The following is a 26,855-nucleotide window of genomic DNA, read 5'->3' as shown; positions in this document are numbered from 1 at the left end:
CCTCCAAGGCCATAATCTCGATCTGCCTACTGGGCTATGGCTCCCCTCTGAGGGGTGGCTGGGACTTATCCTGAGCCATGTAGATTCAAGTAGCCCGTTAAGTGGCAGCTGACGTCGCCTGCAGGATCTGGCAGAGACCAGTTCTCTGGCCGTGAAGAAGCGCACTGAGGCCAAGGCTTTTCCCCCTCAGTCTTTCTCATTCTCCTATTGCTCTACCTCTTTGGACTTGAAAAGATCCACCCAGACGACCATCAAACATCCAAATTAAGACTGCGCGGCAAGTAACTGACAACTTGGTTGGGTCTAAAGAACTCCTGCCAGGGGGCTTATCTGGTGGCGCAGTGGTTGAGAATCTGCCTGCCAATGCAGGGGACACGGGTTCGAGCCCTGGTCTGGGAGGATTCCACATGCCACGGAGCAACTAGGCCCGTGAGCCACAACTACTGAGCCTGCGCCATCCGGAGCCTGTGCTCCGCAACAGGAGAGGCCGCGATAGTGAGAGGCCCGTGCACCACGATGAAGAGTAGGTCCCGCTTGCCGCAACTAGAGAAAGCCCTCGCAGAGAAACGAAGCCCCAGCACAGCCAGAAATAAAAAAAATTAAAAATGTTGGGGGTAAAGAGTCAGGGATCCGAATCACAACAAACTTTTCAGCAGCAGCACTGAAAGCTAGATCACTTTCAAAACACTGACAGTAAATGCTTTCTGGCCTAGGCTTCTATACCCAGCCAGACTATCAACCAGGAAGAAGGGTAGAAGAAAGACCCTTTCAATCATTCAGGGTCTCCAAAGATTCCCCTCTCTTGCATTCTTTCTCAGGGGCCTACAAAAGGGCTGTGCCTCATATCCAAACAAAAGATCAACCCAAGAGAGAGGACAACATGGGATCCAGGAAGCCTGGCTTCCGATTGAGGAAAGAAGTAGAGGAAATCTCAGATGACGGGGAAGGCAGGCGTGGAGGCAGAGGGGCCAAAGAGCTACATTCTCATTTCCCATAAAAGCAAGTCAACAGACAACACGGGAAACTGGGAGCAGTGAGGGGGGTGGAGGGAACAAAACTGGCAACAGAGTAATATTATTTGGAATCAACGAAGTAAATACCAAAATCCTCAGCTAAGAAAAGGTTCAAGTGGGGCTCCTGGCAGGGAGGATGGGAGGGGAGCAGCCAGCTGACACCCTCCCACTGAGAGGTGGGGCCCATCCCCTCCCTCAAACCTGGGAGCCAAGTGTGACACCACGGTGCTGGGACGGTTCGCTGCCTAGCCTCTCGGAAGACTGGAAGTTTCTGCCTTGCGCTCTGAGTCCCACACGGAGTTAAGACTGATCACCATCCTGGAGAGGCCTCTGGAGTGAAACTAAAGGGAAGAGGAGGGCCCCGCCGCTCCCCCAGGATACGAGGCAGGTGAGTGCCCACTAACGCCACAGGATGCAAGGCTCGCCCGGCACAAACCAGACTCTTGACCCACAAAATCTCGAGATCATAAAATGGTAGTTTTTTTAAGCCACCTGCTTTGGGTGGCTCATTACCAGCAAGAGGCGAGGGGAACAGCAGGAACTGCTGTTTTTTTGTGACAAGATTCAGAACTATTTTTTCACTCTCTAAATTATGTGGATGTTTAATTTAGACAAAAGTAACTAAAACACTTTTTTTTTAATTCAATATGAAGGTAAAGCCAAGTAAAATCTTAAGCCTTAAAAGAAAAAAAAACTAAAACAGCATCTAGCCTGGCAGGCCCACCCTGGCACCCGTGCCCACGCAGCACACACCCCTCTCCCTATTCCCACACCCGCACCTGCAGTCCCTCCGAGAGCAGGGAGACAGCCACAGACTCAATAGCAAGCAGCTGAAGGGGAGGGGGAGGCCCTAGGTCACAAATTAAGTGCCTTACTTATGTGAAAAGAGAAGAAAAGGGCCGCGCGAGGGCATGCAGGCCATTCCCGCGGCAGCACACGGCCACGCGGCGGGGCAGCAGAGCTCAGGGCTTGTCCCGGGCATGCACCGGCAGGTCCCGGAGGCAGCTGACGCGGCCCCCCTCCTGCTTTCCAGGAGGACCCGGGCAGGCCTCCCAGGCCCCGGGGTGAAGGGTGACAAAGGCTCCGCCAGACCCTCACGGGGAGGACACAGGGGCTGTCGGCATCTGTCAGAGGAGATGCATTTCAGGCTAAATATCAGCATCTGCTGCTGCCTCCTGCACCGGCTGTGGCTCCCCTGGGAGGCCTCTATCCTAACCTCGAACACGTGCAACCCCTGCATCCAAGGAGAGCCAGGCGGCACTAACATGGCACTCACAAAACCTGGGCAGGGAGCTGCCGTGAGGCACGGAGGTGGCACTGGCCGGCCAGCTGGGTGGGTGCAAACACATGAATCGTAGCTGCGGGCGGGAGGAATATCAGGTGCATCTCTACGCCCCGAGGGCTCGACTCCTACATTAAATCCCTCCCACTGGAACAGCCGGCTCCAGTTTCAGTGAGAGCGAGCGTGAGAACAGGTCCTGCTCCGGCCAGGCAGCCACAGCCACGGCTTCCACCTCCCAGCCTCTGGTAAGTACCTACTATTTCTTCTCAAATGCGAGTTTTCTTTCAATACTCCTCTCAGATGTATCTTAAACTATCTACTCAGTGAATCACCTGCCCAGAGTTTCTCTGCCCTGCTCTTTTCTCCGCGGATTACTCAGGACCCAGCAGGTGCACTGCTGGAAAGGAGACCATTGTTACAAAACTTTTAATAAGGCTTACACTTTATTCTAAGAGTGTAAACAAGTTTATGTGGATATATGAAGTTCTCATTTCTACCATAAAATTCATAAACTATTTTTTAAAGTTATTTTTGATGTGGACCATTTTAAAAGTCCTTATTGAATTTCTTAAAATACTGTTTCTGTTTTACGTTTTGGTTTTTTGGCCACGAGGCATGTGGGATCTTAGCTCCCCAACCACGGATCAAACCCGTACCTCCTGCATTGGAAGGCAAAGTCTTAACCACTGGACCACCAGGGAAGTCCCAAAATTCATAAACTTTAAACCAAAACTCAAATTGATGTTATTGCTTATCTGGTTCCTCACCTCAAAAATAAACTACAGGTTTCAACATAAAAGGATCATATATACGCATATATATAATTGCTGACCTTAATTTATAATTTCTTTAATTTAAAAACCTTTTATTAGGATTTAAAATAAGTGCTGTTTTGACATAAGCTTACCAAAAAAAAAAAAAAAAACACCTTAACTAAAGAGGATCCCTGTATATACAAAAGGGGTTTTCTTACTCTTATAAAGTTTCTCATAAATCTGCATGAAAACCATTATTGACCAAATTATTCGTCAAATTTGACCAACATCAGACTTAATGCAATCAAAACCTGTCTACATTTGTTATCATGATTTGTATTTTGTATTAGCCAAGTCCTTGCAATGCTTTAACGTGGTGCTTTAGTGTAAGGAGGCAGGCTGGTGGTTAGGGGTTCTGGCCCTAGGGAGGTGTCCCAAATGTTAAAGCTGTGCATTCACTGCTAAGCACTCTGTCTGTAACCCAGGATCTCTGGCTGAAACCAGAAAGAGCCCCTGGTGGTCTTCCTGGATCCATTCTTCCAAACTATATGCCAGAAAACTGTCTTTTTCCCTAGGTTATGGTTGCCCTGAAGTTTATCCTTCATTTTAAAGAACCGAAAGTCTGGGAGGGAGTGGTGGTTAATCACTGGAAAAGCTCAATTGGAGTAAAACTCACAAATCTCGTTCTTGCGACACCCCAGTGGGTAGGCGACAACGGCGTGTCCCTGAGTTATGCAATAATGCCACATCACAATATCGTAATTATAGCATGCCCTTCAGAACGCGCTACCTGGTGAGGCTCCCTGCCAGGCAGCTGGACACCACCGGGGAGGGCTGAAGATTATTCCAGTGCAGAAGTTAGTGCACATGACATGCATAGCTAGCCGGCACGTCACAGCAATGCCCTGTAAAGTTAAGCTATAATTACCTCTATTGTGTCCTATCAAAGTTCAAAAAAAAATCTTTCTCTTGCCTATTATTTCTGACTTCAAACCCCCTAGAAATTATTAAATATGCCAGCCACTCACTATCACCCTAACAGCTGGCAACTACATTCATAGTCCACACTTAGGAGGCTACTGAGAGACATGCACTGGCACCTCAGTGCTTCAGAAACAAGCAGATAAAGCCCTGTGGACACAAAACCACGGGCGGCTCAGAGTGCCGTTTGGGCACCACCGTCCAGCCTCCCAGACCTGTGGGAGGGGAGGCCAGACCGGCTCCCGGGCTTCTGCAGGGGTGACAGGCTCCTGGGACACAGGCAGGGGTGACAGCGCATAAGGAGTCACAGGAGGGCGTTCTGAAATGGAACAGGCTCAGGCCAGACGCCGTGGTGTCTCTGTGGCGCTGCTTCCCACCCTCTCCCCTCAGCACTGGGACCCAACTCCGCTGAGGGCACAGCTCTGAGGGCAGGCCTCGTGCCAACAGCTGCTCGCAAGGCAGGCAGGGGCGCCCTCCTGCATTCGAGGACAGCACCCTGACCCTGACCTGACATGCAGGGCTCCCAGCACCTCCTGCTGACCCAGTGGGAAGTGAAAAAAGGGTGAAAAACACTGTCCCACACACATCCTTCTAGGACTAGGCTAACATCTGCATTTTTAGCTAACATGCTAACAGTGCAGTTCTCCGAGGAAAGCCGAACCCAGGGCTGTGCTTTTTTAACCTCTCCCTGTGCAACCCCCCAGCCTGGACCAGCCTTCCCAGGACAAGGATGGTACACGAATCTTATCACCTTTAGAAAAAACTTCACCTCTGATTGCTAATCCGAACTCACTACAAACAGTTAAATTCTGGATTATATTGTTTAGGCGACAACACCCTTTTTCCGCTGCCAGCCTGCACCAGGCCTGGCAGATATAAACTGACCAGAGACGGGCAAACCCCATCTCTGCAGGTGGGCAGAGCGACAGCACCCCGGGCACTAGGCTTTAGCTCCTCATCCTTGTAAGCCTCGCCTGGGCAGGACAGAACTCACAGACTGACATCACCTCCTGGAGGCTGTCCCCCTTGGAAGCTTACAGAAGCCTCAATCTTATCCCGCTTACTTCTCTGACATTATTGCTTTTGTTTTTTTTGTTTTTTTTCGCGGTATGCGGGCCTCTCACTGTTGTGGCCTCCCCCGTTGTGGAGAACAGGCTCCAGACGCGCAGGCTCAGCGGCCACGGCTCACGGGCCCAGCCGCTCCATGGCATGTGGGATCCTCCCGGACCGGGGCACAAACCCGCATCCCCTGCATCGGCAGGCAGACTCTCAACCACTGCGCCGCCAGGGAAGCCCCATTATTGCATTTTGTTTTTTTTCTTTTTTTTTTTTTTGCGGTACTCGGGCCTCTCACTGTTGTGGCCTCTCCCATTGCGGAGCACAGTCTCCAGATGTGCAGGCTCAGCGTCCATGGCTCACGGGCCCAGCCGCTCCGCGGCACGTGGGATCTTCCCGGACCGGGGCACAAACCCATGCCCCCTGCATCGGCAGGCGGACGCTCAACCACTGTGCCACCAGAGAAGCCCATTATTGCATTTTTATAACCAAGTGAACTAGCCTGTCTCCTTCAGCATCTGAAGCAGCTGCGCTCCCTTGTTTTAACTAGCGAATTGTGTAACCCTGAGAGGTCAGTTTACTCAGTTACTAAAACTACTGCTCCTGTGACTCCATCCAGGCTCTCCTTGCAACGATTATACCCTAGAATACTCTCACCTCCCAGAACACCAGTACCAAGGAAACCATCCCCTGAAAACCTCTTTACTGTCCTTGTAAGCTAACTGACCACAGAACAAGAAGTTCAGACCAAACCTGTGGGCACAACATCATTTGACGGAAAAAAGGTATATATTAACATAAGAGCAATGATTTCCCAAACTATTATTCTGGGTAATGCTATGATAACTTACATACAACTTGCCTCCTATAAACCTTTGAGAAAACTTAACCAAAGTGGGTTTATTTCTACTTTTGCCTAAAAGTATGAGCAATATTAAATAATACTGCTTCTGAAGCTAACACCATCATTATCTTAAATCCGAGGGGGTTTTCGGCTGGTTTGGGCTCGCTTGTCCTGGGTGCGGCAGATGTGTGTCTGCATCCACTCATGGTACCACCAGGACTCTGCGCTCACACTTGATAAACGTTTTGCAACTGTCATCATTTTGATCACGATGCTTCCAGCTAGTGATGAAATCATCAGTTTTCAGATCTTTGCCATAACATATCCTATACAATCATGGGAACCTGACTTGCAGAGGTTCTCACGCCTTCAGAACCAGGGAGCATAATGGGACGTGCCAGCACAGGCCGCCCTGACTTATCAGGCTGGCCCCGAGCTGGCTGGAATCGCTTCCTGACGGGAGGCAGGAAATCGTGCTTTTATAGCCCAGGGCATACCTGCCCCACAAGGTATGAACTGAACTCATACAGGATTATTTCACATTCTCCCTTACTAAGAGGGGAAATCAGGAAGCTGCAAAGCTGTGACCACGTGTTTAACCGTGCTGGGCTTTCACATTGCCGTGCAGCTCACACAACCGCTCACGGGAGAGGAGGAGGGTGAGCAAGCTGCAAAGCCGCAGAGCCAGGCACCAGGTGCCGCCAGCCTGGCTTCTGTCCACCCGACACCCTGCCAGTTAGCGCCCCCAAAGAGGGCCTGGGGACACCCTCTCCAATTAGGGGGTAGCCAAAAATCTCATTTCTCCTCCGAAGTACGTGCCTGAGCACCCCTGCTCTGCAGAAACCCTCCCCGCAACAGAAGGCTGCAAGCCACCCAAAGCACCTCTTAGTAAAGAAACATGCCTTTGAGGGAACGGGACGATGAAACAGGTTAATAGAAGCAGCTTCTTGGGGGGAGAGTGGTTCCTTGTGTTTTTAAGAAATATGAAAAAATGAGTAGAGGAACCAGTTTGCTGAGAATAAGATCAGATAGCTTTTTTAGAATTTAAGATATCCAAGTGAAATTAAAACCACACTCCCTCCCCCTTACACCCTCCTCCCACAAGCTACCCATTACCTCATCTGATGCGTGAGATGGCAAGGAGAGTAGCTACATTTTATTTTGTGAAAACAAGTCTCTTAGATTTCCCATGTGTATTTCTCTATTTTTAAAGGGCTGCTTTCCAGCTCAATGTTTTAACCAACCCGATGTCTAGAAGGCGATGCTTTACACAAGCAATTTCACGAGACTCAGAACTGTCCATATTTACTTATTCCTTAAAGCAAAACCGCAGTTGAAAAGTTATTTCCTTTTAACTTTATTTTTCTAAGTGTTTAAAAATATCCAGAAGCTAAATCCTTTTTACATTTTCTATGCAAATTAAAGTGCAAGCCTTGATTCCTCACACCCACTCCCCCAGCCCGCCCCACCCACAGGCTTTCTCTAAGACACAGTCACCCCATGGGCTGGTCCTGGACACGCAGCCGCGCCCGGCCCTGCTGAGATCCTCCCAGACCTCACGTCTTTGTTCTCAGCTTCGGGTTATGAGGCAGAGAGAGAGCCCAGGGGTGTGCAGAGCAGCCTCTGAAGGAAACCCGGGGGGAGGTTAAGCTTGGGGGATAGGCAAGGACAGGAGGACCCTGGGGAAGATATCCAGAAGCCCCTTCGTACACGTTAAAGGCTGGGATGGGTTCCTCCCAGGATCCAACCATCTGTAAAATTAGGCACTACTCACTCTGGTTTCCTCTATTTTTTAAAAAAATTTTATTTATTTACTTATTTGGTTGTGCCGGGTCTTAGTTGCGGCAGGCGGGCTCCTCAGTTGCAGCTCGCAGGTTCCTTAGTTGTGGCATGCAAACTTTTAGTTGCAGTATGCATGTGGGATCTAGTTCCCTGACCAGGGATGGAACCCAGACCCCCTGCATTGGGAGCGTGGAGTCTTAACCACTGCATCACCAGGGAAGTCCCACTCTGGTCTCCTCTTACCAGGAGGGCTGCTAAGCTTTTCTGCCTTTGGTTAAGGCCAGGATAGGCAGGGATGGGCTAGTGCGTGAACTCACTCCACGCCATCTGTGAGGTGGGCAAGTGGAAGGCAGCAGTGCACGAGGACATCTGCTCACTCACTGACTCACAGCATCTTAATATCATTCAAATCAACATAAACACAGCACTTAAGTTTGTATTTGGGCCAACACAAATCTTACTTACCCAGAAAGCTGACTTTTCATTTGTGAATTTAGAAACAGGGTCGCGGGGCGGGGGGGGGCATTTTTAAATATTCTTCACTTTTAAATACTCCCTCATAGAACAGAACACTGTGATTAAATAGGGCAGATGGACTGAAGGTTACAATCACACGTGCCTTGTTCTCAGTGAGCACAAATGTGAACGTCACACACACACATGAGCCCGGACCTCCTCAGGTTCACGTTAGAGCAGTCAGGCCAGCACAGTGATGGGACTCAGTCCAGAAACTCCAGGCACATGGATGGGGGTGGGATCTCAGTGATCACTCAGCCTGGTGGGTCCACAACCTTCCTGGCACCTGAGGCCTCAGATCACAGGCTAAAGGTTCCCAAAACTCAAAAGAGTTACAGGTATTCTCTGAAATGACACTAAACACTCCTGCAACCACACTCGCCTGGGACCAGACTTGAGAAAACAGAGAACGCCGTAGGGGTGGCGCCCGGGGTAGTGAGGAGGGGTGGCTGATGCCCGTCCCGTACCTGCCGCGCAAGAGCACTTACGTCCTCTGCACCTGCAGAGGCCTCTGCTTCACCTCCTCCGTGACCCCGGGGTTCTTTGTTAGCCTGTTAGCCATCGTTCCAACACTAAGGCTCTGCTCCTCCATTGCAGCTCCCAGTCCCCAAATGAACGAGACTTCCCTGGTCACACCCACAGCCCGTGGAGCTGCCTTCAAGTAAAAGCACTCAGAAAGGAAAGCGAAGGAGAAGCAGTCACCTGCTTCCTTAAAAATCACCAAAGCTGAACTACGCAGGAGCCAGCAGGGCTCAGACGCCAAACCACAGAGGGAAAATGAGCCTTCTCAAAGAGCGAAAACCAAAAAAGCCACATTACATCCCCAGGCCCCCAGGAAAGCCCTTCAAGTACAAGTGTTTCCAGTGTCCCTTTACTTGCAACGAAAAGTCACATCTTTTTAATCACATGAAATACGGTCTCTGTAAAAATTCCATCACTTTAGTGTCCGAGCAAGATCGCATTCCCAAGTGTTCCAAACCGAACTCTTCAGACCCTAAGCCAACCAGTCAGTCCGACCCCATGGCAAAGCCCACCTCCTCCAAGCCCGTCCCAAGTGGGCTCTCACACCTGGACACCAAGCTCCAACATGGCCTCGCCAAGGATGACATCAAGGAAAATGTGGACCTGCATGCATGCGGGCCCCACAGGTGCCCCGGACAGAAGCCCACTCTCCACAAGGAAGCAGCACCCCTGAGTCCAGCTCCAGAAGCCACCGCGGACACCCAGCCTGTGCTGGAAGGCACTACCCGGCCTTCAGCATTCATGCCAGTTGGCGAGCACAGACTCAAAGGACAGGAACTCACCGAGGCTCCTGAAGCGCTGACCCTGACCCAGCCCCCTGCCAAAGCTGCCTCCTTCCACACTAAGTCTGCCTTTCATGCCCCTGGCTACGCGTGGAAAGCTGGCTCACCCTTCCTCACGCCTGAGTTTCCACATAAAATCCCATCCACAAAGGGGTTTGGTGCCACTTCGCCGTACGTGCACCCCACCATCGCAGAGTACCCGCCTCACTTTTACACAGAGCACGGACTGGCCACCATCTACTCACCGTACCTACTCGCAGGGAACTCGCCCGAGTGTGACAGCCCCCTGCTGTCCATCTACGGGGCCCAAGACCAAAGACATTTCCTGCCTCACCCAGGGCCGATCCCTAAGCACCTGAACCCAGCTCCATCCACATACGACCATTACAGATTCTTCCAGCAGTATCACTCCAATCTGCCGATTCCTTATGGATTTTATAGACCAGAGTCTGCATTTTCCTCCTATGGCCTCAGACCCCCACCGGTTGCTGGTATGTCACAAGATCAAAGCTCACACCTACTGGAAGAAGCTGCCCTGGCCTACCCGGCCTGGAGTCCATCCAAGTTAAACTCTTCCAACTCCCACAAGAAACACACAGAGTTTGAGAAAGAGAGTCTGACTCCCGAGGCTAAAGACCTCTCCAGAGACGGGCAGAGGGACACGGAAGGGACCAAAATGAGCCCACGTGCAGGCAGCGCAGCCACAGGCTCCCCGGGAAGGCCGAGCCCCACCAATTTCACGCAGACAAGCCAGCCCTGTGCCGGGCTGTGCAGCCTCTTGGACATGCCGGCCTCCGGTGCCCCAGGAAGTCTCCATCCACCAGAACAGAGCCTCACAGCCTTCAAGCCTGTCAAGAAGAACACAGAGTGCCCACATTCCCAGGCCCCAGAAAACAGAGCTGCATCTCCAGAAAGGTAAGAGAGTCCATTTTCAAAACCTCTTAAGTAATGTCTCTGGTTGTGCTTAATCAGAGGAGCTGGTACTTGCCCAAACCCCCCACGGGCAATGGCCCTCAGTAAGGTCCCTGTGACTCCCTCTCTGTGTCTCTTCCAGCCTCGAGGCCGTGAATGCAGACGCTCTGGCTCAGATGGGGAGCCTGGAAGCTGCACCCTCCAGCCCAGAGGACGACTCCAGGGCAGCCCCTCTGAACCTCTCCACGAAACCAGAAGCTGAGCCGGCCACTACACACACCACTGCCTATGGAGAATTTGTGGAGCCACAGGACGCACCCCTCAACCTCTCGGTGAAGGACCCCTGCAACGCCCTGACTTCGAGGCCCTCTGTCCGCAGCCGCCCGAGAGGGGCCGAACCCGCGGCTGCCCCCACCCCCACTCCTGCTCCGCAGTCAGAGACAGCAAGTTCCGGGGCCGGGCCCGACCCCAGCTCTGTGGAGATCCCTGCGCCCAGCCCGGCTGGGAAGGCCCAGGACACACGCTCAGCTGACAGTGACGAGCAGAAGCAGACTGCGGCCGTGGCCCTCTGCCAGCTGGCGGCCTACAGCCCAGGGAACGTCGAGCCCGCTGCCCAGGAGCCTGCCTGCCAGGTAGACGCACCCACCCCCAGAGCCCCTGAGAGCCAGGAGGCTCAGTGCGACCTCAGACCCAAAGGGCAAAAGAGGACGAGCCCCAGGGATGCAGGGAAGGCCCAGCAGGGAACCAAGAAGCCAAAGCCCAGCGACACAGCCAGAGTGTTCACACTCCGGAAAAGAACACGGGTGTCTTAGAGCCACCTCTGGCCAGCCACAGGCTGCAGCCACAAGCACGCCTTCCGGTGCAGGCGAGACAGCAGCAAACCTCCATCTGGCCCTTGCTTTTTTATCTGGTACATTTTTACAGTGCAGTTTTCTTCTTCTCAACAAAAAAATTAAACTAAACCTGCAACTCAATTCAGTTTTGTAAATACTAAGCATGAACACTAAAAGGTGCTTCTACTTCTGGTTGTAAAATACTTGAATGACTCACACTGTAGGACCTGATGAAATGCACAGGACTAAAAGGTAACTTTTAGGTGTTAGCATCTTAGAGGAAATCCCTTTAAAACATTTTTCTTGTAAATATCTCAGCACTAGAACAAATTGTTTTAACTGTTTTTCTATTAAATCTACTGTGTGTTTTGAAGTAAATAACAATTACTGGGGGAAAATGCCAGGCAAAGACGTTTCCAGTACTAGCATTCAAGTTCTGTGTGTAAAAACACTGTGATTTGTTATGACTGAACAATACACAGACAGCAAGAGGCTATTTATACAAGTAATTTATTTCCATTGGGGAGAATGCATTGCTGGGGAAGCTATTCTCAACATGCTCTGTCTTTACAACTCATTCAGACTCGTTTTCCACTTCCTAAAATGATGTATATGTTGCTAATTTTCCAATGAACTCATAGGTGAACTTTAAGGATACATAAAAAGAAGACAAGCATAAACTCTGTGTTATACAATATTTTGCCACAATAAATAAACTCAATGAAAAAGAGAAAAGAGCTGAGGCAGCAATTAAAACTGAGGACGAGGGTACATCCGTGTGTGCATGTGAGGGCGTGTGCACATGTGCATGTGTCTGCTGTCCACCGGTAGTCATCGAGCCCGGGGGGTGCAGGCATCCGGGGGCACCTCTGGAGACCAAGCGTATAGGGCCTGGCTTCACAAGGGCCCTTCCCCACTGTTCAGAGGGTGTTTCTCAGCAATGCACTGCCTGGGAGCGGGGCAGGGGGTCAAGAAAGGGCCTGGAAACAGTGGCGCCGAGCTGAGCTGACTGGGTGAACCCTCCCTCCACAAGATGGGCAGTTTCAACTCACACTTTGACCAAAACAGAGGTGGTCCCAATAGAGCCATCCAATGAGCGTTCAAAGAAAAAGCACTGCTAAAGCTAACGCCTGCCGTTCCCAGTGACGTGCACGTACAAGGTCTCTCAGTGCTCAGAGCTAAAAATTAAAAATTTTTAAATAAAAAGTTGATCTGGAACCTTGCCTTGTTCTAGATATAAGCACTACTCACCAAAAGATAGCCTGAACTAAAAACCCATCTTGTTAATAAGTTGCATTCCAATAAAATGTTATTTTCGGTTGTTTTGATCAAGTTTGTACTAATAACTAATCCTGTAAAAACTCAATCTAGAAAACTTAAATACTTACTACCTTTTGGCAGAACAAAATGTAAGAGTTAAAGTTTGCATTCACAGACATCCTCTTGCTGAAGATACTTGACAGGGAGATCAGCAAAAGATTCTCAAGCACAGAAACCTGTTACATTAAGGAAAAATTCTCTAGGAAAAGTAAATGGAAATACAGGTTCAAGGAGATAAAGAATAAAATCCCTGCATTTTAGAGGGAGGGTGGTGGATTCCAAGGTACCATGATGACTGGATTCCACCAGACATATTTAAAACAGTGATACAGTAGCTTTGTTTTAAAATGACACTATTCAGTATGGCAAATAACCTGCCTTGCAGCAAGTTAAATTTATACAAAACCACTGATATCAACTCACAGGAGGGATGCAGAGCTTGTCATATTCTTTTAGGGCAAATAGGAGGCCGCTGTTACAAACTGCCCCTAAACCATCCAGGATAGCCCACGAGCCCCTGCCGCCCATCCGAGGTGTGCCTGCAGACAGACACCACTAATCCAACGCGTGCACTGTCACGACCAGAAACCGATGCATACCTGTGCAGCCTTCACTGGCATGCCTGGGCTCTCCTTTTTTTATATACCAATATGCTTTGACAAAGACCAAAAACAGGGTACCCCTGCTTTCCAGCAAGTCCATACCCTGTGGGAAGCAGAGCCAGGCCTCAGAAGCCTCCAGGATTGGGACCCAAAGCCTCACGCCCTAGAGACAAGCTCTCACCTTGTGCCTTACACACAAGAACATAAACCTTCCGGGGCCCAAAGATTCTGAGGACACTGTTTTATAGCTCACCCAAAACTGTCCGCCACCATCTTAAGTGACAAGAAGAGGAACCAGAGATGGTAAACAACTGTCCGGTCTCCTGCAACCATACAGGCCGGGAGCCCAGCACGGCCTGCAGATGTTCACGGTGGAGCCATATGTGTGCCTTCAGCCCTGTGGACTCCTCCCGCCTAATGCAATTCCTCCAAAAGGTCACCTGCATGCACACAGCCGCAGAAACCATACAGGCTCTCTGTAACTATCCTTACAAGCACAATGGGGTCTTAGATCTTTGTAACAAAAAAAAAGAAAAGAAACCAGTCTTGGTGGTTTTTCAATGACAGTACCTTTCTCCATTCACATATAACCCGACTTCAGAGCTGGAAGTTTCTAACCTTTACATACAAAAAGCGATAAACCCTCAAAAAGTTAAATACAGAATTACCGTGTAACCCAGCAATTCCACTCCTAGGCATACACCTAAAAGAAATGAAAACAGGGATTCAAACAGATACGTGCACCCAATGTTCATTAGCAGCATTATTCACAATAGTGAAAAAATGGAAATAACCCAAGTATCCACTGACAGATGAACAGATAACTAACAGGTGGTCCATCCACACAAAGGAATATTATTCAGCCATAAAAAGGAATGAGGTTGTGGCACAAGCTACAACATGAACTTAACCTTGAAATTCTGAGTAAGGGACTTCCCTGTTGGCACAGTGGTTGAGAGTCCGCCTGCCGATGCAGGGGACGTGGGTTCGTGCCCTGGTCTGGGAAGATCCCACATGTCGCGGAGCAGCTGGGCCCGTGAGCCATGGCTGCTGAGCCTGTGCGTCCGGAGCCTGTGCTCCACAACAGGGGAGGCCACAACAGTGAGAGGCCTGCGTACCGCAAAAAAAAAAAAAAAAAAGACTCTGCGCTCCCAATGCAGGGGGCCCGGGCTCAATCCGTGGTCAGGGAACTAAATCCCACATGCATGCTGCAACTAAGAGTTCGCATGCCACAATTAAGGAGCCCACGAGCCACAACTAAGGAGCCCACCTGCCGCAACTAAGACCCAGTGCAACCAAATAAATAAGTAAACAAATAAATAAAAATAAATACAAAAGTTAAAAAAAAAAGAAATTCTGAATGAAATAAGTCAGACACAAAGGACAAATCTTGCATGATTCCACTTATATGAGGTTCCCCAGAGCAGGCAAACTCACAGAGGCAGATAGATTCATGGGTATCAGGGCTGAGGGGAGGGGAAGGGGGAATTAGTGTTTAAGGGGGACAGAGTTTCTGTTTGGGAACATGAAAAGTTTTGGAAATAGATGGTGATAGTAATGGTTGTACAACATCGTAAATGTAGCTTATGCCGCTGAATCGTACACTTAAACATCATTAATATGGCAGATTTCTATGTCGTATATATTTTAAAATGTTTTTTAAAAATTAATAGTGTAATAGACTAAAGCCATTGACTTAGATACTTAAAATAGGTCAACTGTATGTTAGGTGAACTATATATCCCAATAAAGCTGAAAATAACCTCTAAAAGGATCCTTGAATTCACATTGAAGAAAACAAAAGTACTAACAAGCCCCTTTGCAACAGTCTCACCAGCAGCCCACAGCCATCTACCCCTACCCCTGGTTTAATCTTCGACCAAAATACTCCGCTCCCAAGGGCGGGAGAGGGCTGAGTATGAAATGAAGCACACACACACTTTCACTCAAGGAGAAAAGCATTTTAATAGAGAAAAACACAACTCCTACTCCACACACTAAGCCACAGACGTCACATTATGGCTGTCACTTTTCTTACAGGCTGGAATGTCCAAACAGCTCAAAACTGCACAAAGGTTAAAAATCAGGGAAGTGCACAATCATCAGGAGAATGGGAAGGTGCCAGGAGGGGTCAGGAGCAGTGAAGAGTGGGAACCCAGGCACAAAGGACCATGGGGAGGGACTGGTCGGGAGACAAGAGAGGTCAGCACTCTGCAAATGAAGGCTGTGGCCACAGCCAGGACTCACCCACCGGCGCAGGCTGACCCCAGGCCCCACAGCCACTCCACCAGGGAGGCGGTGCGGCAGCCACAACTTGCAGCCCCTTCCAGAAAGACAGGAATACCTCTGAGGCTGACTTTGGCTTGAGGACCACCCCCCCAGAAGCCCTTCCTTAGACCACACAGCCCACCAGGACACTGCCACCCATACCCCAGCCCCACAGCTCTCAGGGTCAGACGGTGGCTCTGCCACCCTTACCAGCATTTCCCTAGTAACTGCACAGTTCATCCTGTCTTGGTATCTTCTCAGAGTACCCAGACTAACGCTAGAATGCTATTCAGAGGCTAGTTTTTGGATGATGTCTCAGAATACAGCCAAGTAGGGAGCGCCACGAATTGGTCCCTCCACCAAACCAACCAGTAAGCTGGCAAAAACAGAGAGAATCAAGTTTTTCAGCACTCTGGAATCTAATCAAAAACCTGCCACAACCAGGGGAGTGCTTAGTGAAGGAGGAGGCTGCTAAATTTCAGCATTTAAGAAACCTCTAGGGACCTCCCTGGTGGCACAGTGTTTAACAATCCGCCTGCCAATGCAGGTGACACAAGTTTGATCCCTGGTCCAGGAAGATCCCACATGCCGCAGAGCAACTAAGCCCACGATCCACAACTACTGAGACCACGTACCACATCTACGGAAGTCTACGCGCTCTAGGGCCCGCGTGCCGCAACTACTGAGCCTGTGTGCCGCAACTACCGGAGCGCACGCACCTAGAGCCCATGCTCCGCAATGAGAGAAGCCACCGCAATGAGAAGCCTGCACACCGCAATAAACAGTAGCCCCCGCCCACCACAACTAGAGAAAGCCCAGGCACAGCAACAAAGACCCAATGCAGCCATAAGAAAAAAAGAAAAAGAAACCTCTGTTAGGTCACTGGCTAAATGCTAAGACAACAGAACAGAGACTTCAGTGACCAAACATAACAGGGAATACAGTCGTTGCAAAAAAAAGGTCTGGAAAAAGTCACTAAATAAAGAGACGACTAACAGTCTTCAACAGCAACAGCAGCAAACTGCTGGCAAGGGAGGAGAACCTGTTTTCCAGGGTTATAACATAATAAAATGTCAGAATGTCCAGTTTTCAACCAAAAAACAAGGCACATGAAGAAACAGAAAACTATGGTCCATTCACAGGAAGAAAAAGAAATTGACAGAAACCACCCCTGAGGAAGGCTAGACAGTGTCTTACAAGACAAATACCCTAAATCAATTTTCTCAAATAAGCTCCAAGAGCTAAAGGAAACAAGAGAACAATGTCTGAAAAAACACAGAATGTCAATAAAGAGACAGACTATAATAGAGATCACAAAGAAATTCCGGAACTGAAAATAGAGTAACTGAAATGAAAAATTCAGCTGAGGAAGGAGAACAACAGCAGATCTGAGCAGGCAGAAGGAAGGACCAGAGAACCTGAAGACAGGGCAATCCAAACTATCCAGTCTGAGGAGCAGGAGAAAAGAGAGTAAAGAAAAATGAACGGTAAGTGTTAGACCCATCACCTCTGGAGCCTACTCCAGGACAAGACCACTGTCGCCTGCACGATCTCTCCCAGGCAGGAGACAGCACAGCTCCACGACCCACTGGCCATGCAAAAAGTCTGCAGAGAGGCTCAACTCATGCGGAGGGCACCACAGGCAAGAGGCGGCCAGCCACTCAAGTGAAGATCATGGGCCAACTCACCATATGTGACATCTCAGTTTTCTGGCCACAGCTGGACACTTTTCATCTACAACAACAACAACAACCATACACTCTCATTCTGGCTGCTTGCGGTTGGTGGACACTGCTGACATCATGAGATACGACAGACACACACATGCCAGTGGGTCTCAGGCATGAAAAGCAGAGAGAGAGCTTTGGTCTCCTTCAAGTTAAACTGGAGTTGGCACCACACAGGCAGAGACTTCATCTTGACCCACCACACCCTCACATACCCACACACCCTCACACATCTATTTTCACAAATAAATGTGTAAGTCACTTAGGATGGAACAAGAGTAAATAAAAGCACAGTAGTACATCTCTGTGGCCTTGGGGTAGGCAATGACTTCTTAGATATGACACCAGGGGCACAAGCAACAAAAGAGAAGACTGATAACCAGACTTAAAACTTACAACTTCAGTGCATCAAACAATACCATCGGAAAAGTGACAAGACAACCACAGAGGAGAGAAAACATCCACAAATCATACATCTGATAAAAGACATATCTGTAAAGAACTCATAACAATAAAAAGACAAATAACCCAATTTTTTAAATTAGCAAAGGACGTGAATAGACATTTTGCCAATGAACATATCCAAATGGCCAAGAAGCACATGAAAAGATGCTCAACACCATTAGTCAGCAGGGAGATGCGAATCAAAACCACAGTAAGATACCACTTTACACCCACTAGGATGGCTATTTTCAAAAACAAAAAAAAAACAGAGAAAAACAAGTGTTGGAGGATGTGCGGAAACTGGAACCCTCATACGCAGCTGGAGGAATGTAAAGTGGTACAACCATTTTGGAAAAGGGTTTGCAGTTCCTCAAAAAGTTCAAGACAGATTTAGCATATGATCCAGCAATTCCACTCATAGGTCTATACCCAAGAGAACTCAAATCACATGTCCACACAAAAACTTGTATACAAATGTTCAGGGCAGCATTATTGATAATCACCAAAGGTGAAAACCCACATGTCCATCAACGATGACGGGATAAACAAATGTGTATCCATACAATGGAATATTATTCAGCCATAAAAAGGAATGAAGTACCACTGCTACGTGGTGCAGTAGGGATGAATGTTAAAAACATTACACTAGGGCTTCCCTGGTGGTGCAGTGGTTGAGAGTCCGCCTGCCGATGCAGGGGACACGGGTTCGTGTCCCTGTGCGGGAGGATCCCACGTGCTGCGGAGCGGCTGGGCCCGTGGGCCGTGGTCGCTGAGCCTGCGCGACCTGAGCCTGTGCTCCACAACGGGAGAGGCCACAGCGGTGAGAGGCCCACGTACCGCAAAAAAAAAAAAAACATTACACTAAGTGAAAGAGGTCAGACAAGGAAGACCACTACTGGAGATTCCATTTACATAAAGTGTCCAGAAAAGGCAAAGTTACAGAGACAGAAAAAGATCAGTGGTTGTCTAGGGCTGGTGGTGTTGAGGGAAAATGGGGAATGACTTTTCCTGAGTATAGGGTTTCTTTGAGGGAAAATGAGATTAGATTAAGATGGTGGTTGCACAACTCTGTAAATATACTATAAACCACTGAACTGAACACTTTAAATGGGTGAACTTTATGGTATATAAATCATATCTCAGGGATTTCCCTGGCGGTGCAGTGGGTAAGACTCCGCACTCCCAATGCAGGGGGCCCGGGTTCGATCCCTGGTCAGGGAACTAGACCCCAAATGCGTGCTGCAACTAAGAGTTTGCATGCCACAACTGGGGAGCCCACATGCCACAACTAACGAGCCCTGGAGCCGCAACTAACGAGCCCACGGGCTGCAACTAAGACCTAGCGCAACCAAATAAACAAATATTTTTTTAAAAATCGTATCTCAGTAAAGCTGCTACAAGAATAAGCAGAAAGAGCCCATAGAAACCAAGGGTCCTCTGCCCTGCTTGTGCTTCACAACGCCAAGCACACAGCCAGCACCTGCAGTACCCCCACAGCTCAGCTGCTGAGCTGCACTCTTCTTTGCACAGACGTCCTTGTTCCGGACAGAAGTCGCCCTCGGGGTACATGGCGTCTTTGGTGACACACTCCTGCACAGGGCCCTCTCCATCCTTCACAGGCATCCCTCCCTTCTGTCCACAGAGGCATAGCGGGCGGCTCCCAGGGACACCCACCACAGACAAGCGCCCCCATGCGGCCAGGCCCGAGAGCTGGCACGCACAGGCCTGGAGTTCGGTGGTCTATCTGCTCCAGCCGCACTGTGCCCCTGCTCAGGCCCACTGCCGAGCTTCCTCCCCATCCCCTCACTGGCGTGAGCCTTGTTCCCAAAAACCATGATGTCACTCCAGGGGCTAAACACAGCGGCAGTGCACACATTCTTAATGGGCAATAGCACCCTCACGAAGGTGAAACTGGTTCTGGGGGACAAGACAATCTCAGACATCACAACAGCTCGCGGCCCTCCAAATCCAGACCTACAGTGTACGTGTGCTATTAAACTTTCACAGCAGGGAGAAGAGGCATCAGGAATCAGAAAGGCCAACATAAGAAAGAAAGCTGAGAGCACAGGTCTGGAGGGCTCTCTCCTGCAACACTCATGATGGTCAGGGAGGGCAGAGGCGTGGTATGTGCTGACAGCCGGCCACACTGGTGAGGGGGCCGGATGAAGCACCTCGACACGCATAAATGGTCTTGACCAGACAAAACTGAGCTTCATACTCACCGTCCGGGAGTCGGGAAGGGAGCAACAGGCCTCGTCTGCTCAGTTCCGCCAGCGCCAGACACCCGCCATGCCAGGCGTTGTCTGTCTCCTGGAAACTGAAAGCACAAAGAGCCTGAGACCCAGCACGATGCCCCCCACAGCCCAGAGTGAAAGTCCACCCCCGGGCCAAAAGCCTCACTAAAACCCTGAGTGAGTTTATAAAATATCAGTCAGTAACGAGATAAAGTACTCCAAATCAGCTGAAGATAACGGCCATGTTCAGGTCTCCGGAGAATGAGTAAAAATCCTGGGTCAGCCTCACACACCCCAGGGAGAGCAGCCCACACACGTGCCCACTGCACCTTCGGGCCAGAGCAGCTAGCTCTCTCAGCCGTTTAAGCAGTTGCGCCGCTCAAGAAACGCTGGGCTCACAACACAGTGACTACACCAAATGAAGGTTAGGAAAATGTTCACAGGAAGGGCAAGGAGACCCCCTTTTCATGGAGCCCCTGCTGGCTTGAATGATGAATATTGAGATTAGGAAGTTAGAATAAAACAGCATATACAGAACTTGTTTGGTACTGTTTGAAACAGACTTTCAATAAACAACTGAAAAGCCAGTCAACTCATAAGCAAAATTTTGTATTTAATAAAAAATTCCTGAAGTGGTTTGGAAGCTCTCATGTTTAAAGGTGCAGCTCTGGCATAATAACTAGCGAGAATAACCCTTTCTTACATCAACAACTGCTTCTTACATCAATAACTGTTCTGAGAGTTTCCACGCCTGGCTGCCAAAATAAACATGGAAATATACTTCACCCAAAAAACCAGAGAAATTACAGGACTCTCTCCAATTCTGAATAAATTAATTTGATGGCAAAGAAATGTTTAGGAAAACCAAATAAATTGCATCACTGGCTGGCAACAAACGCACGAATACTCAGATGGGATAGAAGCTAGGCTTATCTTTTCACTCAAAATACACTTAGCAGTGTCTCCCACGTGCCAGGCCCTGCTCTGGGCTCTGCGGAGACACGCTGACCAAGACAGACACAAAAGCTGCCCTGGACCTCGCCAGCAACCAGTGACTCAATTCCAATTATAACTTTCTTAAGTTCCAGATGTTTATCAAATGTCTGTCCCAAAGACTATATGACCGTTTCCACAATTTAATATTGCACTTTGTGTACTTCAGGATTTCAGTTGGAGAGAAGTGCTTTCTGCTTTCCATAAAAGATTTAATAACATTTGGAAGAACCTGATAAAAGGTCAGCAGTACGATGACTCACTTATCACTAAAACAATCGCCAGTCACGCCATCGTTTCTCAACTAAACGTGTGTGCGCTGTAGCTTGTCAACAGCTGTGGACAGTGCAGGACCTTGCGTCAGGCTGTAAAATGCCTGTGGCCCAAGGCGGCCGAGGAGGACCACGGTGTGCTGCCTGCACTGCTGCCTCTGCTCTGCCCACTCCAGGAGGACGTGGACCCTCTCCAAGGCCAACCTGCACAGCGGGGATGGACGCAGACACTAGGACGCAGAGTACCGAGTACCGCCAGAGTGCCCAGTGCCTGAGGGCAAGCTCCTGCCCCAGAGCCAAGCCCCAGACGACCGTGGGAGGGCCCGGGGTCTCAGAGGAGTGGAGACAATAGCAAACAGAAGGGCCGAGACAGCAGGCTCAGGAGAGAGAGAGGGGCCAAGATGGGCTTGGGGCCACTGGCCTCCCATCAGCAAGGGCACCCAATGAGGACCATCTGGAAGAGCAGAGTGGGGCGGCGTGGAGGGCGTGGGATGAGCAAAGAAGACGTTCTTATCCTTCCACCCACCTCATACCCACTGTCCCTAGAAGGACACGGAGAAAGGGGGACGGTGCGTGCAGGGTGCAGAGCAGAGGGGGACACCCCATCACCTTCATCTCCTTCTGAACTGTTAACTGCAAACAGCACTAGAACTCAAGGAAAAGCCTGGGAAGGAGCCGTGAAGAGCATTTCCTGCTGAGAGGGGGCTGCTCCCGCGGCCACAGCAGCACCACCATGGCACACCCAGGACCCAGGCCGCAGGGCTGAGGCCCGTCTGCTGACTGGAGAAACCCGCGGGCTCAGTGCAGATGCCAGACACAGGGGACCCGGCAAGGCCTCCCGGGGCAGGCTGCTTGCACCCACCCTGGACTGGTGGGTCTGGGCACCATCTCTGGGATCCTGTCCTGAGGCCATCGAGGGGCTAACGCGTGGTTTTCTAAGTGGTGGGAGGGGTAGGGGAGTGCAGGTACTGAAGGGCACCTGCACATTCTGGGGCAGGACCTGGGAGGGGAGCACAGGGCCTGAGGAGGTCCTCTGGGGCTCAGTGGGAGGCCCCAGCCACATAATCTGGCCCAGAAACAGGGCAGGGAGCAAGGTAACAGTCCCAGGAGTCGGTGTTCTTACATGTAAAGGAATTAATGTCCTATTTCTGACCCACTGCAGAAATGGCTGGCAGCTCACCACATACCCCAGGAGGACACAAAAGGAGGAAGGAGACCAGAGTGGCCTCTGTGCTGGGTCGCCAGCCGGCCCGGCCACCCTGCCAACCTCACACCCCAGCCCAGCTGGTACCTGCTTCTCCCGGCTGCGCTGACTCCTTTCTATGGCCTGTTCTGCAATCAGGAGTTTCACGCCCATTGTGTGAGGTCCTGTCCAGGGAAAGACTGCCTCCCCGAGGGCCCACTCAGGCCCCTTCACTCAATGTTGCGTTGGGCTTCTGGCCTTGGGAATCCGGAACAGTGAGACCATTTCTACCCTCCACAACCCAGACACAAAGATCAGAGGAATTCATTAAAATGACAAAATAAAGGCAAAGCAGCATTTGGAGATTAACTAGGACGAGTGAAACTGGAGTAAGGTTGCAGGTCGAGAGCAAGGAACATACATCTGACCAGAGAAGAATGTTTTGGGAGAAAAGATGCTAGCATTCAGGGGAGACACGTTGGGGTGAAGGGCTCACAGCCCTTGAGGCAGAGGCACAGCGGCTAGAGAAGTAACAGGGTTTGAGAGCTGGACGGGAGGGGACGCAGGAGCGCATGGGAGGGGAGACTGCAGAAGGAGCAGCAGAAGTAAGGGCTGGACAAAGATGGCTTCAAATAGCCAGAGTGCTGTGCAGAAACACTCTAAGGAAGGAAAGAGGAAAGCGAAGCGCTTGAGGCAGACAGCCACCCCAGGGGAAGGGGCTGGGAGGAAAGGCCGGAGGCCCTGGCTCCTCCATCCTCCCAAACCCCCCGCGCCCCTGGTTGCCCTGAACCCACACCTCTTCACCCAGGACCAGTGGGGTGCCCGTGTCATCTCGCGCCCATCAGCAAGCCCCCGAAAAAGAACTCCAGGAAGACACTCTACAACAAGCCAGCAGAGTCATCGTGCAGACCCACGGTTCTACAGAGTCCCGTGAAGCAGCACGTGTCTCCTGCCACAAGAAGACACAGTGGCCACACATGCAACATTACTCTGAAACAATAGTGTGAAACTGTTTCCTGCAGTCCTTAAACCTCACCAATCAGGCTCGGGGCCCAGGGCAGGAGAAGCCCGCGCCCCTGGGACCCCGTGGGCCAGCTTGGTGACCAAGGCCTGAGTGCCCATGAACACCAACAGCACAGCTCTCACACGAATGGGGGCACCAAGAAGAGAAGCAACCGGCTGACAAGGGTGGGACCACAAATGGGGGCCGAACACAGCACCCATTCTCAAATCACCTGCTTCTGAAAGCTAGGGGCAAGCAGAGCAAGAGTCCTGGTGAGCAGCTGCACTAACGCGGCCCCCCCAGCCCACGTGCACTGCACTAACGCGGTCACCCCCCAGCCCACCTGCGCTGCACTAACGCGGCCCCCCCAGCCCACCTGCGCTGCACTAACGCGGGCCCCCCCCCCTCAGCCCACGTGCGCTGCACTAACGCGGCCCCCCTCAGCCCACCTGCGCTGCTCAGGGCTCTGCCCTTTGCCCCTGGCCTGCAGGCCCCAGGCTCAAACTCCCACACCTGCCACCTGCACCTCCCGGCCCACACCTGCACCTCGGGCAGGACGCGGGTCCCCAGGATCCCCTGAGAGGTGAGGACGGATGCAGCACAACCACTGACACATGTGGCTATGAGATTTAAATCTGATGAAATTAAATAAAATTTGGAATTCAGACCTCAGTCACACTAGCCTCTTTTAAGATCTCAACAGCCCCAGATCTAGAACAGGCCGTCATCACAGAAAACTCTCTCGGACAGAGCAGCCCTGGTTTCATTCCAATGAAAACAGGTTTCCTTGAAGGATACGTTTCTATGTGTGGACACGCGCAAAACTGACCTCTTTAAGGTTTTTAAATGTAATGGAGCCTAAGCTGACAAAAGAAATATATCAGGGTGGGATGAATTGGGAGATTAGGATTAACATATATACTAATATGTATAAAACAGACAACTAATGTATAGCACAGCGAGCTCCACTTCACTGTACAGTAGAAACTAACACAACATTGTAAAACAACTATACCCCAATTTTTTAAAAAAAAAGACATATTAGGGGCACACGCGCACGCGCGCGCGCGCACACACACACACACACACACACACACAAGAAATATATCAGAAATAACTAGAGTCCTCAAATTTAACTTCAAAAGGAAAAGAAATGGCTTCAGAGAATCTGACAACTAGCTCAACTGAAAGAAAACGTAGGAGGAAGTAAGGAAAGAAAAGCCACTGCTCTTACCCAGAAACATATCTACCCCTCTGATCTCCCCACATACCTGAAACAGTCCAGCACAGACCCAGCCACATCATCCGCCAGCTCTTTGGGAAGTCTTCCAGCCAACCTACCGATTCTGAAAAGCAGAAGCAACGTCGTCAGCATCACCAGCCCGTCGAGGGCACACGCTACACTAGGAACGTCCCGAGTAACTGTCCTTCTCTCCAGAGGATGGCAAAGAGGCTGATTCTGCTCCATAAAAGCCACCTGCCCCATCAGGGAGCCCATCACACTGACATACAGAGACAGGACAGGCATCTGGGGGACCAAGGCAAAGGGAGCCCACAGGGCAGGTGCACTTCTCAGACAGTCAACGGCTCCCAGCTCAGGCCACCAAGGTCCATCCCATGCTGCGTGCCAACCGGGCCGGCTTCCATCAAGTCACTGCCCAGGCTGGGTCCCGGCCAGCGGCGCCCCAGAAAGGCCCACCCTCCCAGCCCATCGTACTCCAAGCAGACAAGACTTTGGGCTCCGAGGTTGGCCAAAAGCCCCCGTGTGAGCCTCGGCATTCACTATGTGAGTGGATTGGCAAGGACACCCGTAACCTCTGTGGGGAGGGCCCACGGGCACCTTCACCCATTTTCCTTTTCTCCACAATATCTCCTTTGTACTCTGTCCCCTAACCCGCCCTGGCCCCACTGGGTGTGCCGGGGCGCCTGTGTTGGCTGTTTCCTCAGGCGTAGCAGAGGGGGATGCCAGCCCCTCCTGGGGGCTCTGTAATCAAGTGAGGCCGTGCAGCATCTGCTCTCTACATGGGGGGCCGCCCCTGGCTGTGGAGGCAGGAGGTGGGGGTCGTGGCAGTGAGGACGTGAGGAGCAAGGAAAGGAACACCTGAAGGTAAAAAAGGCAAACGTGCTCATTCCAGCCAGAAGGGCAAGAACATGAAGAAGCCACTGACCAACCTCAGTGATTTTCTTGAAAATTAGAACAAAAAGCAGTAAATGTAAATTAGGAAAAAATCATTCTACCTTTTAAAACTCTGGGAGCTGTTTGCAGCCCTCCAATTCCACAGGAAGTACTGAATGATTAAGGAGACTCAGTAGACCTGCAGGCATCTGGGGCGTAAGCTGTGAGCCCCCAGCCCAGCCCCCCGACCAAGTGCAGTCACCTACCCTTTGGCTGCAGACCACCGCACAATTGTGTCCTTGTCCTTCAGCCCAACCAGCAGCTGCTCTGGAAGAACACAAGAAGGCCGGTCTGTGAGTCCCACGGAACCACCCAGAGTTTTAGATGAGCTCTCAGTTCCCAGCTTTAAGGTAACCCACCCTGCACACCACTCAAAACAGTACCATAAAGGCAATTACATGAAGAATCTCAATTCTAATCACAATAAAAGGACATTTCCTTCTGTATGTCTTTAAGTCATCATTTAAGGGCAATTTCTGTCTTAGCTCCTAACAGTCACTGGGCAGAGAGCACCAGCGAGGAAGGCCAGAGGCGGATGAGGGAGGCTTCCCAGAGAAAACACCTTCTGCCAGAGGCTGCAGAGAGCAGCTCTCCTAGGGACAGGGTCTGAGAAATGCTCAGCCTCTAGGAAAGGCCACACAGAGGGCTCCCAAGCAGTACAGGCCATGCAAGCTGGTCAGTGGAAGCCCTGGTGGAGGGCACATGGCAGCACAGGAAGCCTGATGCGGAGGCAGGACGGAGCCTGTGGAGGTGCACAGGTGCACTGCGACCAGGGCGGTCTAGGGTCGCAACGGGGGGTGGGGGAGACAGCAGATGCACACAGCCCCAGCCTCACCTCCCACCCTGCAAAGACCAGAAGTGGGGCCAGGTCCCCTGCAGGCCGAGATGAGGTGGCCCCCACTCACCTATCACGCTCTCCACCTCCTCGGGGACGTCGTCCTCTCCGTCGCTGTCAGGGGTCTCAGTCTGTATCCCTGGATCTCTAGGACTCTGGACGCTCAGCTGCAGGCCCGCAACCAAGGAGCGGCAGCCACGCTGGTACCTGCAAGAAGCAAACAAACACACCTCAGACCTGCTGCGACAACTTGGAGCTAGAAGATCCTGATGACTGAACTCAACAATTCAGTGTCACTGTGAAAATTCCATGTGCTTTACAGGTACAGGATGGACACGAAGGAAACTGAGCAGTAACTGTCACCAGCATGGATTGTCAAGGAAAATAACAACCTCATCTGAGCCACAGAACATAGATTCACCTTCTAGATGACTCAGAAACCCTCACGTGTCGGAAAGCTTTCTTAGCAGAAAGGCAGGTGACAAAGCGTGACAACAAGAATGCACCCAACAGGGCTTCC

At 50.7% G+C, this 26,855-nt stretch overlaps 2 protein-coding genes across 3 annotated transcripts in view; one reads left to right on the top strand and one right to left on the bottom strand.

Moving 5' to 3' along the window:
- Positions 1 to 26,855, bottom strand: part of TBCD (tubulin folding cofactor D) — a 177,329-nt gene that overhangs the window by 99,542 nt on the left and 50,932 nt on the right. For both annotated transcript variants that reach the window (XM_082861645.1, XM_082861644.1), the window contains exons 10-13: positions 26,406 to 26,542; positions 25,707 to 25,767; positions 24,596 to 24,670; positions 19,862 to 19,956 (exon numbers count right to left, since the gene is read on the bottom strand). In XM_082861645.1, coding sequence (XP_082717771.1) covers positions 19,862 to 19,956; positions 24,596 to 24,670; positions 25,707 to 25,767; positions 26,406 to 26,542 — 368 coding nt within the window. The remainder of the gene's footprint in view (positions 1 to 19,861; positions 19,957 to 24,595; positions 24,671 to 25,706; positions 25,768 to 26,405; positions 26,543 to 26,855) is intronic.
- On the top strand, positions 9,007 to 11,257 carry ZNF750 (zinc finger protein 750; the record flags this gene model as incomplete). The annotated part of the gene is made up of 2 exons (XM_082860894.1): positions 9,007 to 10,448; positions 10,588 to 11,257. The coding sequence occupies 2 exons, from the start codon at positions 9,007 to 9,009 to the stop codon at positions 11,255 to 11,257; spliced, it is 2,112 nt and encodes a 703-aa protein (XP_082717020.1).

This window comes from Leucopleurus acutus (genome assembly GCF_964270905.1).
Source record: "Leucopleurus acutus genome assembly, chromosome: 19".
NCBI lineage: Eukaryota > Metazoa > Chordata > Mammalia > Artiodactyla > Delphinidae > Leucopleurus > Leucopleurus acutus.
This window is presented reverse-complemented; position numbering and strand designations above follow the sequence as displayed.